The sequence below is a fragment of the Myotis lucifugus genome, unplaced genomic scaffold (genome assembly GCF_000147115.1).
Source record: "Myotis lucifugus unplaced genomic scaffold, Myoluc2.0 scaffold_8, whole genome shotgun sequence".
NCBI lineage: Eukaryota > Metazoa > Chordata > Mammalia > Chiroptera > Vespertilionidae > Myotis > Myotis lucifugus.
In genome coordinates, this window is record NW_005871056.1 from 4,545,456 (window position 1) to 4,566,391 (window position 20,936).

At 43.4% G+C, this 20,936-nt stretch overlaps 1 protein-coding gene across 2 annotated transcripts in view; it reads right to left on the reverse strand.

The window, feature by feature from the left end:
• The window catches only part of CPNE4 (copine 4), a 348,126-nt gene that overhangs the window by 32,422 nt on the left and 294,768 nt on the right, over positions 1–20,936 (reverse strand). For both annotated transcript variants that reach the window (XM_014450787.2, XM_006083699.3), the window contains 3 exons: positions 11,986–12,084; positions 6,793–6,879; positions 5,710–5,769 (listed from right to left, as the gene is read on the reverse strand). In XM_014450787.2, coding sequence (XP_014306273.2) covers positions 5,710–5,769; positions 6,793–6,879; positions 11,986–12,084 — 246 coding nt within the window. The remainder of the gene's footprint in view (positions 1–5,709; positions 5,770–6,792; positions 6,880–11,985; positions 12,085–20,936) is intronic.

The window sequence follows — 20,936 nt, forward strand, 5'->3', positions numbered from 1 at the left end:
TTTCCAGAGGGGGAATGATGACACTTTGTCTTTGGATTTTTAAAAATTTCTTAATGTAATGAGCCTATTCCTTGGATCCCCTCCCTGTCTGTGAAAAATGGGCCATTTGGGACCCCTCTGGATGTTTTCTAAGGGAAACTGTGGTGAAGCAACCTCAGCAGTTGCCTACTCTCTCTGCAGTCAACCACGCAGTCAACCTTTGCAGTGACACCTGCTGGGGTAGCTTTTTTCAAATTTTATTCGTACGCAATTTGGACCTATACTGTTTAGTTTGAACCATTTCTTAAATGATAGGTTAAATTCTTGTGCTTTTCTATTTCCTCCAAACTCAATAGCAGGCAAAGAAATAGGAACCTAGATTAGATGGAAAAGACCCCTGAGGTTATTTCCTGGAAATTGCCAAGCCTTCCCCTCCCTCTTCAACCCAGGGCTCATTCTTATTTCTCAGAGGTCTACACCAGAGCCGGTCAGAGTTTCACCTGGGATATAACATAAAGATTTAGAGCTTAAACTAGGACAGAGGATGCCCTAAATGTGTCAGGGTTAGAAAAGATTTCCCAAGAGAACCTTTAACAGGTGATCTTTCTTTAAGGTTCAAGGTTAATCAAAGAGAAGCCATACTTAGCTTATAATATTATATCACATTATATTATTAAAATTCAGACTATAAAATCAGAGACAAAAAGAAAGCAATGCCATCTTTAATTTCTAAAAACTACAAATAATGAAAATGGTCATTTGAGAATAATAAGGGAAAAAAGGGTTGTTTTTTTTTTGTGGTGATATGAACCACTTGAAAATCTGATGCAAAATCTATATGCTCTCACTGGGAGATGCAGACACCCAATTCTGCACACAATTCTGGGAGGTCAAGGGCACTCCTGAGGACAATGCTTGTCCCCCAAAGATTCCACTAGCCTAGTAAGTCATATTTCCTTTTTCTTTTCCTTTCTAGTTATTGTCTATACAGAGACAAATGTTTTACACATTTTACATAATTGTAACCATAGGGTGGCTCTGCTTTATATTCCTTTTTTTTTCACTTAGCACAATGTCATAAACATGTTATTCCCAATCATAATTTTCATTTAAAATGGCCTTGCCATAGTCCACTTAAAGGAGGTACCTTGATTTACATAGCCATTATCTTACGGTTGGACATATAAGTTGCTTACAACTTGTTTCTGTGAAAATCTGCTTTACAATGAACATTTTCCTGCATCTGGAAAAGCAATAACTTTCAAAGGAAACATTTAATTCTTTTCCCATTTTCTTTCCAAATACCTTCTGGTGTCTGTCTCTTCTGAGCTGTCTATAATTTTGTGTTTTGTGCATGAAATTCTAGTATCTAGTTTTATTTTTAGCTGCTGTGCCATTTGTCAAACATATTGAACTCAATCTCTCTCCCTGTAGCCTCTGTTTCACCTGTGCCCACCTCCTCCACGACTGTGAGGAGACAGTTGCCCTCAAGTTCTTATGACTCGAGGATTCACAGGAGGAACAAGGATTGTCCTCAAGGGCGCCCTTGACCTCCCAAAATAGTGTGCAAAACTGAGTGTGTGCATTTTCCAGTGAGACGATATAGATCTTGTATCAGATTCCTAAGTGGCCCAGGTGACCAAAAAAGAATAAGAATTGTTGACTAGGGCTGTTTTTTAGCATCATGTGTCTCCTTTTCTCCACTGGGCCTTGTCCTCTGCTACGGTCAGATTCTAGCCTAACACCTCCCCTCTTTTAATCCTCAAGGTGCCATCCTCCTTTCCCACTCTTGCCTTCCCTTCACTGTCAACTGTGTTGAATGAATTGGTGTATCCTGCTGTGTTTACTTCCTTCCCTTCTGATTATACCCTAACTCCTAGGTCCCCCCTGTCTCATTCTGCTGAAATTGCTCTTTCAAAGATGATGTGTACCTACTCATCACACAAGCCAGTCGTTGGTTTTTATTCTTTACAGATGTCTCTTTAGGTTATGGGATTAGCATCATTGATTTTGTAACCCTTCTCCTGATCATTTGAGTTAGTGCTTCCTCCTGGGCCTTTTCCTCTGGCATCTCTTTTCTTACTGCTGCCCTTCTTTCCCTTGCTACCAAATGCAGGTCTTCTATAATTTTCGGTCATGAGCCCCTTTGCTTTCTGTAGTCTTCTTTTTGGCCATCTCATCCAGACCCATATCTGTGCAGCTTCCACCTCTCTCCTGAAACCTAGGTCATTTTATAAAGTGCCATGTCCATATATTGAGTTCAATATTTTTGGCACATGGCACAGCAGCTAAAAGTAAAAGGTACTTCCAACCTGTCCACAGACAGATTCATCATCCTGCCCAGCAGCTCCTCTGGAGTTCCCTATTTCCACGAGTAGGACCGCCATGCTTGGTCAGTCAGACACAGAAGACTGGACTCATCATTCTCTGTTGCTTTTCTCTCAGTATTGCTGGCCCTCTAATTTAGCCTCTCATTACCGGTCCCCAGGACTGTCGCAGTGGGCTGAAGCTCTTCTTGCTCCATCTTTCAAAGCCCCTTCTCCACTATCGGTGCCTTTCACCAAGCACTCCCAGATTTATTTCCCTGAAGCATGCGACTGATTGCTTGAATGTCCATCTCAAGAGTCTCTTGAATATTTCTGCATCCAGCAAATTACCTCAAAGCCCTTCAGGTTCTTACTCCAAACCACTTCCCCAACACGCCCTTAAATATAGCCTGCTCATTCATAGTAAGATTGCAGTATTATTAGAATATTGATGCATAAACATTTAAGTTCATAGGGGCGCTTTTTAAAGCAAAAACCTAGTATCATATTTATTCATCCGATTTCTTCTTTTCCCGAAGCCTTTTCTCTTCTTGATGATTTTGGGTTCAATCCATTATTATTCAACAAAAGTATTTTGAGCACCTAATATACCTCAGCCGGGCACCCCCAAAAAGGTGAGGGTTGAACCAGAAACACCAGGCATCTGGGGAAGGTGCAAAGGCTCTCCCCTTGCCCCTGTTTGTAATGTGCGTTGGTGAGAGTCTTGATGGGAAACAAATGGCCCACTCAAAAGGGAGAGTTTAATGAAAAGACAATTCAAAGAGGTTAAGGAAGACTGACTAGAAAGAGTAGGGAGAAGCCGTTACTAGAACTTAGTAAGAGAACTACCTGCAAGACAGGGCACGAGACAGAAACTGTGACTTTCTGTAGAGAACATGGTCACTGCCAAACCACAGCCTGGCAGACAGAGAGCTGGGTACCCCAACTTCTCTCCCCAGTCATTCTTTGATCTCTGGTTGGTTCTTCCCATTGGTCAGAGCCAATCAAAACCCATGAGCAGGGGAGCCTGGCTAGTGCATCCAAAGAGGAAGACCTCCTGAGGCACAGGGGAGAGGTGGAGAAGGGGCAAAAGTGGAGGAGACATCCGGAACTTTATTTCACTGCTGGCTCCTGAAGGTCTCCAGGGAGACAGAAAGTTCATCTGCTGGGCTTTATAATTTCTGTGCCAATGAGAATTTCTGACTGCAACAAAACATCCCCCCCCTCCCTCTTTCTCTGCTCTGCCTTCTTCTTATTTCTCATCCCTTGCCACTTTCTTTTTATGTTGCCAGATGGTTTCAACAAAATTACTGGACAGATAATAAATGCTTATAGACCAAATTAATAAGACATGCTAATTTTTATTAATAGTTTGCATTACAGATAATAAGTGTATCTTATATTAGCTTGTACTGCTTGAGCAATAAGAAATTAATGAGAAAGCTGACTTAATTTTGGAAGAAAGTGACATTGAAGTGACTGGTATGTGCTCTTTAGAAGAAAGCTCAAACCAGAATGCCTAGCAACCTTCTTCTGAGGCCCCAGCGTGAACCCCTACAGAGGGAAGGGTTTTGTGGCAGACAATGTTGATGGCCTGTCCCCTTCTCAGCATTTATCTGTACATTCTCCTCTTTTCATTCCTTGCTCCAGACTTACTCCAGACCCAATAGGTCTATCAATTGACATGGGAGGGTCTGAGAAGCTGGGACGGGGTGGGGGATGGTGGTGGTGAGGATGAGACCCATTAAGGTGGTACCTCCCAGTTGGGGAGGGTCAGCAGAAATAAGAGGGGAAATCAAAGCTGAGAGGGCAAGCCTTCTATGTCAGGAAGGCTATACTGACCTCTATAAGTTAGGATATTTCCTGGGAACTCTGGGGGGTTAAATTTCTGGGTTTTATGGGGGCCAATTCTTTGCAGCACAACTCCAAGGGTAAAGCAAGGTCCCGAAGGTTGAACCAAGTGTTGTTCAAGAGCACGGGATCTATAGAATCTAAAACAAACCCGAGTCAATAGAGCTTTCCCTTGAAAACCTATAAATAGTTTCCTGAAATCTCTCCTTTGCCTATGATCTTGGGACACTATTTCCAGTGGCTCTCCTTTATGACATTGCTGGCTTTTCTACTGCATTTGTATACACTCAGAGTGACAACGAACCCACAGGACAGCTAGAGCTAGATGTGTGTGCCACAACCAACATGTTTGCTATCTTCTGTATGTGCCAGTGTGCAGGTAGGAGGGCTGGGCGAGTGTGTCTTTAAAGAACCTTACACCCGAAAGAAATGACCAAATTCTATAATTAACTGCTGTAACTATTCAGTGGTAAATGAACAATACCCCAAGTTTAGGCAGGACATAGTAGACCCACCTGAGTTTACAGCAGAGGACAAGTCTCAAGCTAGGAAGAGGCTGACCTATTAAAAGACCCCTTTATCATCCCCTTGGAACTTCCCCTTTCAGTGCTTTGAGGACCACTATCCCTGGTCACCGGAATACACTGGTCCTATCTACTCTCTTGGGCTCAAACCTGGACAAAAAAGTTAAACCACTTTTTCTTGCCTTCCTCATATGAGAGAGCCAGTTGAGGGAGCTAAACAGGGCTGTGCTTCACGAGTACACTTCTGTAATATGAGGAACAAACCCGGCACAGATTGCACTTCTCTTGTTTACATCCATGTTGTTTTCCCATAGGTTTCAGCAGAGCTCTCTCTTGCCACCTGGGGCATCTCTTTCTGGAGGGCACATCTGCCCAAACCTAGGAACAAGTTTTTCCAGAGCAGATGGACTCACAAGTTTGGCTTACCTGGGAACTCTACAAACACCCAGCCCACCCACCAAAATGCATATTTTGGAGTGTGTAAATCCCATGGGCTTATAGAGTTCATGTAAGAGATGATCCTCAATCCACCCACTGAGTCTATACACTCACTGTATCTGTCAACTTTAATGCCTGGTTCTCCAATCTTTTGGAATTCACCCTTTCATTGTGAGATGAACCATTTGGATGGCTTACTCCTGGCACTAACCATTGGACTGACATTGGTGTTTGTGTTCTGGCCACATGAAGACAACAAAGATGCCCACCCTGGTTCACTGGGACTCACTAGCCCGGTTTACTTCCTTCCCATCCTTCTCACTAGGAGATGGGGTCTGGCACTGTGCCTACTACCTAATGCCTCGTGTAGTTACCGAAAGAATGGGAAGCATTAGGGTGGTTCCCCAAACCAACAGGAATTTCCTGACACGATGCTGAAAACCATAGTGATTGGAAAAAACAGAAGTATGAACTTATTTTTAAAACACAGGACCGCACCATATTTCAGCAATGAGACTTGAACAAAGCTGACCTAGTGCTTTAATAGACTTCTGTCTCCTCGTGCCCCAAACCCAGCTCCCTGAATAAGAATGAGCAAGGAAACAACTTACTGTAAACTGGATTTGGCAGCCACCCATGATGTAGTCCAAGAAAGAATGCATCTTGTGGATCTGCATAGGAGGAGGAAAGGAAACCCTCTTAGTAATAATAGCATGATCTGTGTCCTTACAGACCTGAGGCATAAACCTTGGGGTTAGGCTGCTCAACTAGAGGAAAGAGAGTTATCTGTGGGAAGAGGTGAGTCATTTGACTTGGTTTCATTAAGAAAGAGAGAGAGAAAAGAAAAAAGAGAGGGAGAGAAAGCAATGCTAAATTCAGATAAGCCTGTGAGGGCTGAAAATAGCCATCCCTTGCTCCCCTCCCTTATGGTTCAGGCGTGATTTTAATCAGCCTCTGTCTCTAGGAATTAGCTAACTCTAGGAAGGGCAATCCTTCCCAGGGTCTACAAGGCCCCCAGATATCAAAGCATCATAAAATAAAAAAATAAAATACATGACTAAAACAATGACTTGTGAATGACCTCATTTGAAAGTGGAAATCTCAGTATTGTGATAAGAGTAAATAGGATTTATTATAGTTACTGTTGTATAGTAAGTACTCAACCAGTGGCAGAATTATTCTTAGATGCAATTTAAGGGGTTTACTTATTAGCACATAGAATTTTCTGTGAAGTTAGAAACGCTCTGAGAGGAACTTCTAGGTCCTTCAATCTTTTCCCATTGTCTTGTTTTCCTGGAACTTTTTCAGCATGAATGGGGTACCACATATACTAGTAAACCACTGAACACTGTGATAGACACAAGGCAGGTACTTTGGAAAGGTTGGTTGCCTCCTTGGGGAGCTCCCTCTGGTGCTGCCCTGGGCAGAGAAGAGCCTTGACTTGGACCAAGACTCTCCTAACTTTGGGGACAGGACTATCCTTGTGGAGGGAATGGTGGCATTGGGCTTCCATAGCTCCAAGACCACCTAAGCATACATTTCTCATTGTATGTCCATTAATACATTGATTTTCTGATTTTTACTTTAAAAAAGATCACATCTCCTTGACACTCTCTCCCTCTGACTACACAACCTGAACTGCTTTTTCCAGACACCTTAGCTTTATACTCCTGAAAGACAAGCTATATACATACCTTGCATTGATTCAAAATCACAATGCCTGAGTTCTTATAATTCTTCTTCTTGGCTTTGTACTTGGGGTTGATGCACTCCCACTGCACCTGCAACAAGAAGAGTCACAGCATGATTGCCTGCTCAGGAAGAAGTGGACTCATTTGATGAGGTCAAGCCCCCAAGTGCTGCTGCAGATGAAACTGAGGCCTGACAAGTGGTCTCCAAGTGATAACCCTCGCATCTAGAGGAAACATAAGAAGAGTGGTTGAGAGTAAGACTCTAATATCAGACTGCCTGATTTGCATCCCAACTCCTCCACTTTCCAGCTGTGTGACCTTTGGCAAATTACAGCTGACCCTTAAACAATGTGAAGGCTGTTAGAAAATCGGTGTATAACTTGGGACTCCCCCAAAACTTAACTACCCTTGGCATCCACAGGGGATTGGTTGCAGGACTCCCGCAATAACAAAATCCGTGGATGCTCAGGTTCCCTCTATAAAATGGTGTAAATCAATGCATACGGCCAGCCCTCCACATCCATGGACTCCCAACCAGGGACTGAAAACAGTACAGAAAAGATTCACATATAAGTGGACTCGTGCAATTCAAACCCTTGTTGCTCAAGGGTCAACTGTACTTGATTCCTCTATGCCTTGGATAGCTCCACTGTAAAATGTAGCTTATAATTGTATCGATTTGATAGGCTCATTGTGCCAATTGAATAATTAATCTATGTAATATAGTATTTCGGACAGTGCCTGATACTTATAAACGCTTACTATTAATAGGGTCCAATCAAGCATCTGAGTAAAGAAGAGATCTGAACACACACAGTTGAGTAACCCAAGTGCTGAGTCTTAGTGCCTGGGAAATGACTTAAAGGGTAGAAAAACTGAGGAATGTTGAAAACCGGCTACAGTAAGTTAGTGGGGATAATAATGAGTTTACAGAGAACTGAAATAATAGATTGATACATGTCACAACAGTGGCACACTCGATCTCCAAAGAGAGATCTTTGAAGGACAGGATCAGAGCTGCGGGAATGTCTGGGGACTGAGGAGGTAGCTATGGGGATATCTAGGGGGAACAGATCTCATGGGACAAAGTCAATTGCAAGTCAAACACCCAAGGGTCATTGAATGATCCTGCCCATCATTGTATGGGAGCTGTATCCTTGGATTTCCACACAGGAGACAATTTTCACTCTCTGACAAGTGTCTGAAAATGAAGCGATCTCTGAGGCAGTTGTGAGTAGGATAGAGTGATACAGCTTTGGTCCATCAATCCACTCCTTTCAGTGTACATGCATTTGTGTAGTTTCTTCCCACAATGATGCTGAGCTTAGTCAGGTGACTTGTTTGACCAATGGGACGTTAGCAAAAGTGATAGGAGCAGAGGATTAAAAAGTGCCTGTACAATGGGGCTTGGTGTTGAGAAGTTTTCCCCACCACATAAAAAGCTTAGGTTGGTCTCTTGGTCAATTAAAACACGGAAAAATTCCAGCTGCTGGGGCCAAATGCGTAAGTGAGTTCAGTTGGCATCATGCGTAGCAGAGAGGAGCTATTCCAACTGAACTCAGCCTAAATTGCCAATCCAGAGACTCATTAGTAAATAATGATTGTGTGTTTTTTTTCAGCCAGTTTGGGTATAATTTGTTTCTCAGATACAGATAACTGATATGGTAATTTCTCACCTTTGGGGAAGTTCCAGTTGAGAATGGGCAACCACATAAGTGTTTGGAAGAGAGAAATGTCGTATTGGTTAAGAGGACTCTAAAACTCCTTTTAAGGAAAAGAAGAATAATGCAAGGAAAGGAGTAAAGAATCAAAACTGACTCAAATCAGGAGATCTCCAGCCCTACTTTTTATTTTTTTAAATATATTTTTATTGATTTCAGAGAGAAGAAAGGTGAGGGAAAGAGAGATAGAAACATCAATGATGGGAGAGAATAATCAATCAGCCACCTCCCATATGCCCCTCACCAGGGATTGAGCCCACAACCCGGGCATGTGCGCAGACCAAGAAATGAACCATGACTTCCTGGTTTATGGGTTGACGCTCAACCTCTGGGCCACACTGGCCGGGTGAAGATAACATTTAGAAGACAATCCCAAACTCCTTTTTTTCTGAGCTATCAGAATCTACTTTTCCTGGCCTCTGCCTCTCTCTTTAACCACATCTCATGCATGGATCCCTCACCCTCTCTGCTCCAGGCACACTGGGCTCTTTCCAGATCCTTAACCACACCATGCTCTTTCCTAACTCAATACTTGCATGCTATTCCCTCTGCCTGAGACGTTTCTCCTTTTCTCCTTACTTGTTACATGGTTGACTTCTTTTCATCTTTAAAGGCCCTCAACTTAAATGTCACCTTTTCAGATTATCTCCTTCTATGCCCCACCTTTATAAGTAAACTGGTTCAGGTTTTTTATATCATTTGTCATAAGTTATAACAGCATATTTATTGTTTTATTTACCTGATTTGTGTCTCCAGTTTATTCTGACGCACAGTCATGTCACACCCAGAGCCCGGCATAGTGCCTGGCACATAGTGGGTGCTCCTCAATAACTCTTAGTAGAATCAAATAAGGAAACAGTTCCCACAGTGCAAATGTGTCAAAACAGGGGCCGAGTGGTTGAACTAAAATCTTCCTGGTGTCTCAGTGATAGAAAAATACAGTAGCATATGGTCCATTTCCTCGGTGAGACAAATATTTATTTCTGTTTCTTTGAATGCATTGGACTTTGGTGTTCTTCAGTTGTGACATATGCTAGAATTTTACTTTTTTTTTAAAAAAATATTTTATTGATTTTTTACAGAGAGGAAGGGAGAGGGATAGAGAGTTAGAAACATCGATGAGAGAGAAACATCAATCAGCTGCCTCCTGCACACCTCCTACTGGGGATGTGCCAGCAACCAAGGTACATGCCCTTGACCGGAATTGAACCTGGGACCCTTGAGTCCACAGGCTGACACTCTATCCACTGAGCCAAACCAGTTAGGGCGAATTTTACTTTTAATACCTTCTTAGGAGCCTCAAGATGAAATGGTTCTCTTATTTATTTATTTATTTAATATATTTTTATTGATTTCAGAGAGGACGGGAGAGGGAGAGAGAGATAGAAACATCAATGATAAGAATCATTGATCGGTTGCCTCCGCCTCGCCCCTTACTGGGGAGCAAGCCCACAACCCAGGCATATGCCCTTGACCAGAATCGGACCCATGACCCTCTATCCACTGAGCCAAACCAGCTAGGGCAAGTTCTCATATTTATTAATTTGGATATTTTTATTTGTAGAGAACAAGGCAAAACTTTGTAAAGGTCTTTAGAGATCTAGCTGGCAATATCAATAACTGTCATTGAATTATTAGCTTAATGGGGCTTGGTCCAGTACATTCAATGAAGCAACTTCTCTGGATATATTTCTTTTTATCCTGGGGGTGACTTTCCTAATAATTTAGTGTTGGTTTTCATTGTGGCCCCGAAACTCTCCATGCCTGCTTATATATGAAGGTCTGTGTGTTTGACAAGTGTCTTGCAATGCCTAGTACATGATAAAGCATATAAAGCAGGTTTTATTGCAACTACACAGAAGCTGCCCTTGAATTTCCAGACCAAAAGTATGTATTCAACAAATGGTCTGATTCAGGTTAAGCTTCTAATTCTAAAGAATGTTGGTGTCTTTCCATCTAGTCTGATTACATCTTAACCTTACATCTAAAAGAAGAGACTTGAGCCCAGTTCGGCTCAGTGGATAGAGCATCCGCCGGCGGACTGAAGGGTCCCAGGTTCAATTCTGGTCAAGGGCACATACAGGCTTGATCTCTAGTAGGGGATGTGCAGGAGGCAGCCAATCAATGATTCTTGCTCATCATTGATGTTTCTATCTCTCTCCCTTCCTCTCTGAAACCAATAACATATATTTTTTAAAAAATAAAAGAAGAGACTTGAATAATGACTTGGGGCATCTTCTCTATACTTCTGACCACACCAGGGGCGAGGCGTTACCTCTAAGGGAAAAGACCTTTTCAAAGCCGTTGCTGTCACTCCTTTCTACTCCTGGGGGACAATGGGCTTCAGAGTAAGAATGGCAGGTATTTTGAATCAAAACCCAAAGCAAGGTGTAAGTGCAAGTAGCTCATCTGGGAGGTAATATCAGAAAGCACCAACAGAGTGGGAAACTGAGGGAGGGGAAGCACTCAAAAAAGGGTTCATTATCAAGTCAGTTACCACTGGGGCAACCAGGGCTTATTCCTGCCGGGAAACTGCATAGAACACACCTGAGTTTTGCCACCTTTACACTTCAACTCCCAGGAATCATTTGTTGAGGGTAGCTCCCTGGTTAGAGTTACATCTCCCCCCACACTTTGCAGCCCACTGTGGGAACAGGCAGACCAGGCCCCAGCAACCAGAGAAAGCCCTCAGGCAGAGAGATGTAGGTTCTGCAGCTGGAAGTTGGGCAGGTGAACACGAAACAGGTAAGAGCAGAAGTTACGCATAGGCCAGAATCCAGATAACAGCAACTGACTGATAAAGTGACATATATGTGTGCAATACAGCACAGTACATGCATCCGAGAGAAACACAGAGGAGGTTTAGGATTCTGTGTGACACAATGAAACCCCTGTTTGCCTCTGTGGTACGTGATACTGTTGGGTATATGTCTTGGCACCCAGAGCAATATGGTGGACCTATATGAAGATCTGTTACCCATCATAAAAATTTGGAAGAATCAAATAATCTCTCCAAATGTACAACTGGAAAGAAAGTCAGTACTGCTTGGAAAGTTCTAGCTATGTGCAAGGCAGTCCGGTAAATGCATATCGTGGATTATTTTATTTAATCTTCACAAAATTCTATGAAATTGATATGGTTACTACATCCAGTTTTTTAGGTGAGAAAGATGAGGCACAGAGAGATTAAGTCACTTGTCCAAGGCTACTGAGATCAAGGAAATTAGAAATATTCTCATCTAACCTCTTTATTTTACTGATGCAGAAACTGCACCACATTGGGTTGGTGTCTGTCCAGGTCACACCAATTGCCTTGGGTTGGGCTAGTACTTGAAACTAGGTACTGAAATCCCACCATAGTCCTGCTCATCCCACTTAATCATATGTTGACGTCTCACCTCCAGCTGTTCATGCATAGCTGGGTGCATCAGGAGAGAAGTGTCTGGAAAAAGGCCACGAATGGTTTACCACGTACCTGCTTCCCTTCCATTGCTCCTTTCATCTCCTTGAATGTCGAGGTGAATTCTCCAATGAAGTCATGTTTGCCGTTGGAGTCCCAGTCCCATACTATGCACTACAAGAGAAGAGAAGTTATTATTACTATTTTAAATTAAGATGCATCCAGAGTATCTGAAGGCAGTGCAGACTTTACAAGAAAGAGCCGATGAAACATGCTTGGTCTGGAACAAAAGCGCAGCAGTCTAGGACTGCGGCATGTGGGATGTAAGATTCCTTTAGTTTCTATAGTGATGCAGTAGTGACTAATAATTTGCATAATTGTCAGGTAAGGCCAGTAAGACCAAAAGGGAGATAAGTGACTTGCTGAAGGGACCATTTAGAGAATGAAACCTGGAATTTAAAAAATATACATATTTTTATTGATATATATCAATAAATTTTATTGATATATATATAGAAGGGAGAGGGAGAGAGAGATAGAAACATCAATGATGAGAGTCATTGATCAGCTGCCTCCTGCATGCCCACTACTGGGGATCAAGCCTGCAAACCGGCCATGTGCCCTTGACCAGAATTGAACCTGGGACCCTTCAGTCCCCAGGCTGACATTCTATCCACTGAGCCAAACCAGCTAGGGTTGAAACCTAGAATTTGAAGGCAGCTGTCCTGACTCCAATTCCAGTGCTCTTTCCCCATAGCACAGAGGTGGGGAACATCCGGCCCTTATACGGCCCATGAAATCATTTGGACTGGCCCTGCCAAGGCATTAGGGGTGAGTTAATAAAATGTTTGGCCAAATATAGCAGGCTAATTTTTAAGTTGCTGATTTTGTATGGCCTGCGAATGATGTTATAAATATCCAAATGGCCCTTGGCAGATAAAAGGTCCCCACTCCTGCTAGCAGATGGCCTCCCTGGTGTACACCCAGAATCTGTGTCTATAGTTTCTACCATGTCAGCTTATGCTTAACGATATGAATGGGGTCATGTTAATCACACTTTCTTTTTCTATTTTTTTCTGAAGGCAAAAGAGCAATGTTAAGAAAAATGAGTAAGAAGGCAAAATGTGAGATCTTTAACTGTATCCACATTTGAAATGGGTGGAACATGGTGACAGGTAAGTCACACTGCTAAATATCAGGCATCCATCACACTTAAGATGTTTACTTCTAACAAGAGGGCTCCCGCTAACAATGTTAAAGCTAAATCTGGGGCTCCCAGGCAGCACCGTGTAGAGTGGCTCAGGTGAGATCAGCAGCCATCCCTCAGCTTGGCCACATACACTTAGGTGAAGAGGAAGTTCCCCATTTTTTTTCTTTTTCTTTTCTTTTCTTTTTTTCTTTTCTTTTCTTTCCTTTTCTTTTCTTTTCTTTTCTTTTTTCTTTTCTTTTCTTTGTTTTGTTGGAGAGACAGAGAGAGAAACATCAATGTGAGAGAGACATATTGATTGGTTGCCTCCTGCACGCACCCTGACCAGGGCTGGGGATTGAGTCTGCAACTGGGGTACGTGCTCTTGACTGGAATTAAACCCGGGGCCCTTCAGTCCAACTGGGGTACGTGCTCTTGACTGGAATTAAACCCGGGGCCCTTCAGTCCATCGGCCAAAACTCTATCCACTGAGCCAAACCAGTGAGGGCCCCATTTTTTTCCAGGGTGGAGGCTGGACTAGGGTCTCAAGTACTTTAGATAATGCTTTTACATTGTAAACCAGTGATTTGCATCAAGGAAGTCCCAGACCTCAAATAAGATCAAGGCAGCAAAGGATGTTTTCCTTAGAATACTGAGATTGTAAGAGGCAGCCTGGTCCTCCCTCAGAACGTACATCCCATTGGCCAGTCCTGCCTGGAAAACTCAAGCTATAAATCTTTTTTCTGATCCCGTGGGATGCCCCACAAACCTAAAATAAAAGAGGTCCAAAAGGAGACATAATTTCCCCCTAAATTTATTCCTGCTCATTTATTTTCTATCACAGTAAATTGTATCAACACCCGTCCTGTTGCTACAAAGAGAAAACTGGGTATCATTCCTGAGAGTCCTCTCTCCCCTCACACTCCCACACTGACTCCTGTGTGTTCTGTCTTCTAAATAAGGCCTAACTCCAGCTCTTCTCTCCATTCGCACTGCCCCTCCTCACCTGCATCACTGTAACAGCCCGCTCCTGGTCTCCGTGCCTCCCTCATGCTCCCTCTCCACCCCTAGTCCAATACTCACGCTCATTGCCTGCTTAAACCAAAATGTATATAGGTAATGGATTTTCCAAGGCCTTCCATGATCTTACTCCCTAAATATTCCAAAATTCGCCCTTTATAATTCATGCTACTATATTGTAAGGTTCTCTAATATGAGGATGGTTGGAATCAAAAGCATTTGCTAAGATTTTTTTTGAGGCATCTTAAAGAAAAACTAATTTCTCAGCTTTTGCTCTCTCTAGCTGTGGAGGCTTTGGTAGATTATTTTGCTCACAAAATGTATTAATAAGCCCTTTAGTTTTGAAACAGAATGGATTAAAATAACTCAGAATGGAAGAGGCTAAGACAAAAGGGGCTAAACTGCTCTGCTGAGTAAAGCAATGGTGAAGTTGAGCTTTCCCTTTGTAAGGAGAGACAGAGTGGGGCTCAGGAAGGGGGCGCAGCGGGGTAGGTTGGGAAGAACCTAGGGCAGGATTCATCAGAGGCTGAAGATGGGCCTACCATTGGACAGGAGGGTGGTCATCAGAGGCCGGTAAGGAACTCTGGAAACTGCCAATTCTCAAGGTCCAGTTTTTACATATCCCTCCGTGACCCTTTCTACTTCCCCTCTGCCATTATCCCCGACACTCCCAGAGTGACCTGGAGAATAAAGGAGAGGGGCTGTGTCCATGTTTGGGGACAAGCACCCCAGGGAGAAGTTTGAGATAGCCCACGTGATGATTGAGAACTGGATGGGGAGCAGGACTATGGAGAAGGAGCTTGAGAGATGAGAACTAGGAGTAGAACTCCCCAGACATACTGGGGAGGGTGGTCGACTTCTGCGGTCACATGGCATTAGAATTCAAGGTATCTTATTTAGATTTTAAAAGAAATTCTGACCCCAGAAAGTTGGAGAATAACAAAATTCAATTAAAAATCATTACTTAGCCCTGGCTGGGTGGCTCAGTTGGTTGGAGCATCGTCCTGTACACCAAAGATTGCAGATTCGATTCCCGGTCAGAACACATACCTAGGTTGTGGGTTCCATCCCCTTTCCAGGTGCATAAGGAGGGCAACCAATTGATGTTTCTCTCTCTCTCATTCTCTTCCTCTGTCAATATATCTTCAGGTGAGGATTAAAAAAAATAATTACTTAATTGACACTAACTCTTTGGTCATTAAATGTTCACTCTACTGGTAGATGCTAAAAGCAAGCTATTAGTAGTAGCTTTTCTGTCAAGTAGTGAGGGCAATGCAGAGTCCCCAGGTGACCCATGAAGGACATATGTGTGTACAAGTCACAAACTGCTGTTGTTACCAGCCACTGAGATTACTATAAGCATAGCCTAGTGAAGGAAACATTTAAGTACTGAAAACACTGTCATATGAAAAGGTATTTCAATTTTTGACTCCAAAAGGGGGGTCATTTTCAAGAGGAATTTATAAAAAAGTAACAAAAAAAGCATTTACCAATATTTATACCTGTCTAAAAACAAAATAATCTGTGAAAGACTGAATGTTTTATTTCTGGAAAGTTCAAATAGAAACTGCAGGACTACACGTAGTAGTAAAATGTAGTAGAGAAAGTTGAAAAGAGAATGTTACAGGGGATTCAGTGAGATGTTCATTGAACTCACTTCTAAGATGAATTATAGTTGCATAGGTTGCAAAATCAAGTCAATGAAAGGCTTAGCTCCTTCTGGCTGAGATGTCAGACCATGCACGGTAGATTTGGTAGGAGAGACGAGAATGTCCTACCTCATTTATTCTAATGGATAGTGGAAGCAATCAATGATCTAGTCATTTGGAAAAATTGCTCAGGATATGCATGTGAACCTCACATAGTCAAACACTGTCTATTGATCTGCAGTACTTATAACCAGGTGTTTTTCTCTGTTTGCTAGTCCCTCCCTGCTAACCCTGACACATATTTATTACCCGGAGCAAGAAACAAGAAAACTTGCTGGGCCTGGACATAGAAAAGAGGTGCGCTCTCCCCCAGGGGAGCACCCCGCTGCCTGTCAGCTTCCCCTCCCCTCCCCCCACAGGCACTTATCTCCTAACCTCTAAGGGACCCCAGGAGACTTGCAACCAGGGGAACAATGGGCAGCAGCAGGTCATCCTGGGCTAACCCCTGAACCTGTCTCCGAGGCCCCCTTTTCTCTGACTTCCCAGTGAGCCAAAGCAGCCCAGCCTGGGCTCTCCTTTTGCTTCTTCTATGCCCTTCCTAGTTTCCCTCTCCTAAGTGTGTTTTTGCTGCAGGCAATAAATGCTTGCTTGCTTTGCAAAAAAAGAAAAAAGAAGAAAAGAAGGGTGGTTCCTGGGACTCTACTTTAAGGCTCACAGCTTTGCCTCGTAGTAAATATACCCATGGAATGTCTGACAGTCACATCCTCACCCCTCTACCTTTGGGAAGGAGCAAATAAGGTGAAGGGGACAGAAGCAAATAAATAAAAGGATGTGGATTGAGCAGTACAGATTGTTGGTTACAGAACCGCCACAGAGATGTAAAGTACAGCATAGGAAATAGAGTCAATAATATTGTAATAACTATGTATGGGGCCAGGTGGGTACGTAAAATATTGGGGGGAACAGTCTAAAGTACATGATTGTCTACCATTCTGTGGTACACCTGGAACTAATACAGAATAATGTTGAATGTAAAGTGTAATTAAAAGATAAATAAAAGAAGGGAAGTGGAAGTAGCCTTCTTAACACGCCCCTGCATTGGGAAAGAGGATAGAAGTTCCCTCCTTTAAGCGAAGGGGTGTAACTCGTCCTGCCCCACTAGCCACAGCAGAATATTGAAAAAGCAAGAGGGGATGGACACATACTCTGGTTTGTCACAAAATCTTAAGTGAAACCACTTCCTCCGTTTCTTTGCCCTTTCTTAGGTTTCCCATCATGCTTTAGTTACTGTCCCTCCTTCCATCTGCCAAGCTCCGCAGTCAAGGTGTCTATAATGAGCTCTCTGGGGCAGAGGGAGTGACTCCCGAGCTGGAGGAAGAGCCAGGCTTGACAGCATCCGGTCCTGGCCTCCCACGGGCAGGCACCGCCCCCGACATGGGCCTGCTCCTTCCATCGGCTGGCATTTCTCACGGTGGCAGTGGCAGAATTCTGTTTTGACCTTTCTCAGAAGGGATCCCCAAGGAAGGAAGACACAGCGGGGCAGAAAAATAAAAACACTGTCTTTCCCTCTCTCCCCGCCAGGAAGCTGGTGGTAGCAGCTCTGAGGGGCTGACAGAGGAACAGGTCTTGGTGAAAAGTAAACAGATGCGCTGCCCTGCAGAAACTTGGACACAGAGGCAGGTTCTCCGTGTGAATCGAGGAGGAGCCTTGACAGACCTGCGGGGGATCAGAAGCTCAAAAACTATCTGCGAGCCGGAGAGCCTGCTTGAGTCCTTACAGCTTACAGTGCAGCTTAGGTATTCCGTCTGAACAGGTCGGAGCTCGACAGATGGTCTCATCAACTCCCTCCTTTTACAGAGAAGGAAACTGATGGCAGAGGATGCAGTGACTTCTGCAAGTTCACCGAGTGCAGGGCTGGGGCTAACATCCGGGTCTCCTGCCTCCCTGATCTCACCACTGCTAAACAAATACCAAATTGTAATAATGAAAACATACCTACGCTTACTATGTACCGGACTTCCTAGCTAGGTACTGCTCTGAGCACCTCGTATATATCAATTCAACTTATTCATCATTCCGCTCATTTTCCAGATGAGATAACCGAGGCACAGAGAGGTGAAGTACGTGTCCCAAGACCACACAGTTAACGCTAGGTATCTTTGAACTAGAAGCTGAATTTCATAGATTGTCTTACCTCATCCATGTGTTTATGGCTTTTAATCCTTTAAGATAACACAGAACTGACAATATTATTATTATTACTCTTTACTGGTAAGGTAATTGTCATTCAATGGGGTCATTCACAGGCTTAGAGAGGTTAAGTGACTTTACTGGACACTTGGAAAGTGACCAAGATTCTGACTCAGTTTTCTCGGAAGGTTCCCAAGAATCTACCTTTGAAGCAAGCAAGCGGCAAGTCTGGATGCACGTGGTCCCTAGACGTATTGAGAAGCATTGGACACGAAACCCAGGAGTCTATGGTTTGTGACAATAATTACAATTAGGGTAATTATATCATGGCTCACACTGCCTTCTTCAAGTCAATAAGAAAGCCAACCACAGATAAAAAACAAAATTCAAGGGCCATGCTGGCTCCTAAACGATCATTCAATGCAGCGCTGCTCTGAGCAGGCAAACAAAATCCTAAAATGTTATGCTCATGAGTGTCAGACTGCGAGATGCCCAGGAGGGAAGGGCACCGCTTACATTGGCTTTATCTTGCCAGCTCACACATCTCTGCGGGACCGCAGCCAAACCCAGAGACTGTCCACAATGAAGTGTGTCACTCCTGGAAGCTGTCTTTGGAGATTTATGGCTTCGTGAGACTTGGTTAGTTCAGATAAGCTTCAGAGGCTCCCAAACGCTTGTCCAAACCTTTTTAACTTCATACCTCGCTACTCTTTAGGAAGATGGAAACTCCTATGGCTGAGTGGGCAGAGCGGAGAGGCCGGCTTTGACAGTGACGTATGCCTCTGGCTTTCTACAAGAGCTCTAGCTTCATGACCTGAGCCACTTACTCCGCATTGGCTCAACCTCTACCAAGTTGACAGCTGTAAGATCTATCTAGGAAGCTGACATTCCATTTGAGAATCTTCCCATTTGATTTCTACACCATATAGATCTGCTTTAACAGGTGTTGATATTTCCCCTGGAAACATCAAGCTAAACTTAAAAAAAAATTAAATTCTTATTTGGTAAGGGGAGGAGGGGAAGACTTCCTAACCCAATTGAAAAAGGCGAATTTCAGTTGAATGATGAGCCCTGAGTAAATGCCCTTTGACCGACTGAATAGGGGTGATATGCGCAGTGGGAGCTTTATTTAAGTCCTGCTGGTCAGAGGTCACAGCTCCCCATGCTTTTTGTCCTGCCACTTCAGTTGTTTCTAAGAGCATTTGAGCTATTTCTGTGTACCAGGCACCCATTGCCCAAGTTCTTTAAGCACATTTTATTTAATCCTCACAACAACCTACTAGGCAGGCATTGATCACACTTTGAAGAAAACTGAAGTTACAGTAGGTAACATTTCTGAGGCCATTTAGCTTAAAAATGGTAAGGTGGGGATCTGAACCTTGGTCTCTTAGGAAAGAGTCGGTGATTTTCCACACACCATAATGTCTATTTATTCATCACTGAATGAACACTTACTGAGTATCTGCTCTGTTTTCTGTAAATTTCTGAGAGCACTGATTAGATTATAGTTAATACAGAATGCTAGCTCACTATTTTTATGAGGTCAACTCACCCCAGCATTTACCAAGTCCGAGAGCACTCTATAGAATTTCTTGGTTGGATTGACTCTCTATAGGCGAGTCAGAGATACAAAGTACTTTAAAAGGAATGACATAATAAGACTAGTGGTGTAGAGAGATCACTCTGGCTGCTTAGTGGAATATGAATGAACAGGAGAAACAGAAGTCCAGTGAAGGCCTGTGACACGGGAAAGATTACAGAGGTATTAAGAAAGTGGAAACGATAGGTCTCAATCTCTAAGTAGATGTTAGGGTTGAGAAAGAAGAAGAAGAAATTGAGGATTATCCACCTAGGCTTCTGGCTTGGGTTATCCAATGTACCATTTGCCCAGATGGGAATCCCAGGAAGAAGAACCAAGGGATAGTTGGAGGGGAAGGGGTAGTTTGGAAGTTGGCCATGCTGCTTGTTGAGTCCCACATTCCTGACCTCTAACAAACACCATGATTCTCTGGACTCATGACAGGTAATCATTGTTTCTTCTAGCAAAATGCCCGTGTCTCTGTTTCTAAACGAGTCGTGCTGCTTGTGGCTTATTGATTGCTATAATTCGATGCCTGAAGACAACCTTTCATTGGGTCCCCGAGGAGGAAAAGGCACGTGAAGATCAGGAAAAACACACAGATGACTCCATTTGTATGGCTTAATCGGTCTGGAAACCACAGACTGGCAACGCGGGACTCACTGTCAGCCAGGAGGAAGTCTTGGCACAGCCAGGCAACTTGATTATTGTGTATTTCCAGCATAAGCTCATTGACTTGCTTCTCTTGTTTAATTACTGCTTATGCAGCCATCATAGGAGTTCATGACTTGGAAGTTTTTTTAAAAAAGGGGCAAAACAAATTCTAAAAATATGGAGAAATGAGCCACTCCTAACCAATCACATGAAATGATCTGTGGAAAACAGTTTGTTGCTGCCATGTCCAAGCCAAGTCTGGGTGTTTAAATTGGACTAATCATCTATCCATAAGACAATGTGAAATAAACTCAGCTATTCTAGTCGAATTCACTAGACTATTCGGGTTCCTCTTGCTTCATCACTGCCATTGACTTTGGTCCGTGTGCTGTTCTAGCATCTATAATGTTTCTTTGGCTTGCTTGGACATCTAGCTTATCCTTTGAGCACAACAGGGCCTGCGATGCTCAGTACTCGTTAGGGCAGTGATTCCCAAAGTGGGCGCTACCGCCCTCCGGTGGGCGCTGCAGCGATCCAGGGGGGCGGTGATGGCCACAGGTGCATTTGGGGGCGATGAGTAACTGCTATTAAAATTTAAAAAAAATTAATTTCCAGGGGCTGAGTAATATTTTTTCTGGAAAGGGGGCGGTAGGCCAAATAAGTTTGGGAACCACTGCGTTATGGCCTAGAAATCCTTGGGAATCTTCTCATTCACACCTTCTTTTGGGGCAACTATCACATCTGACCA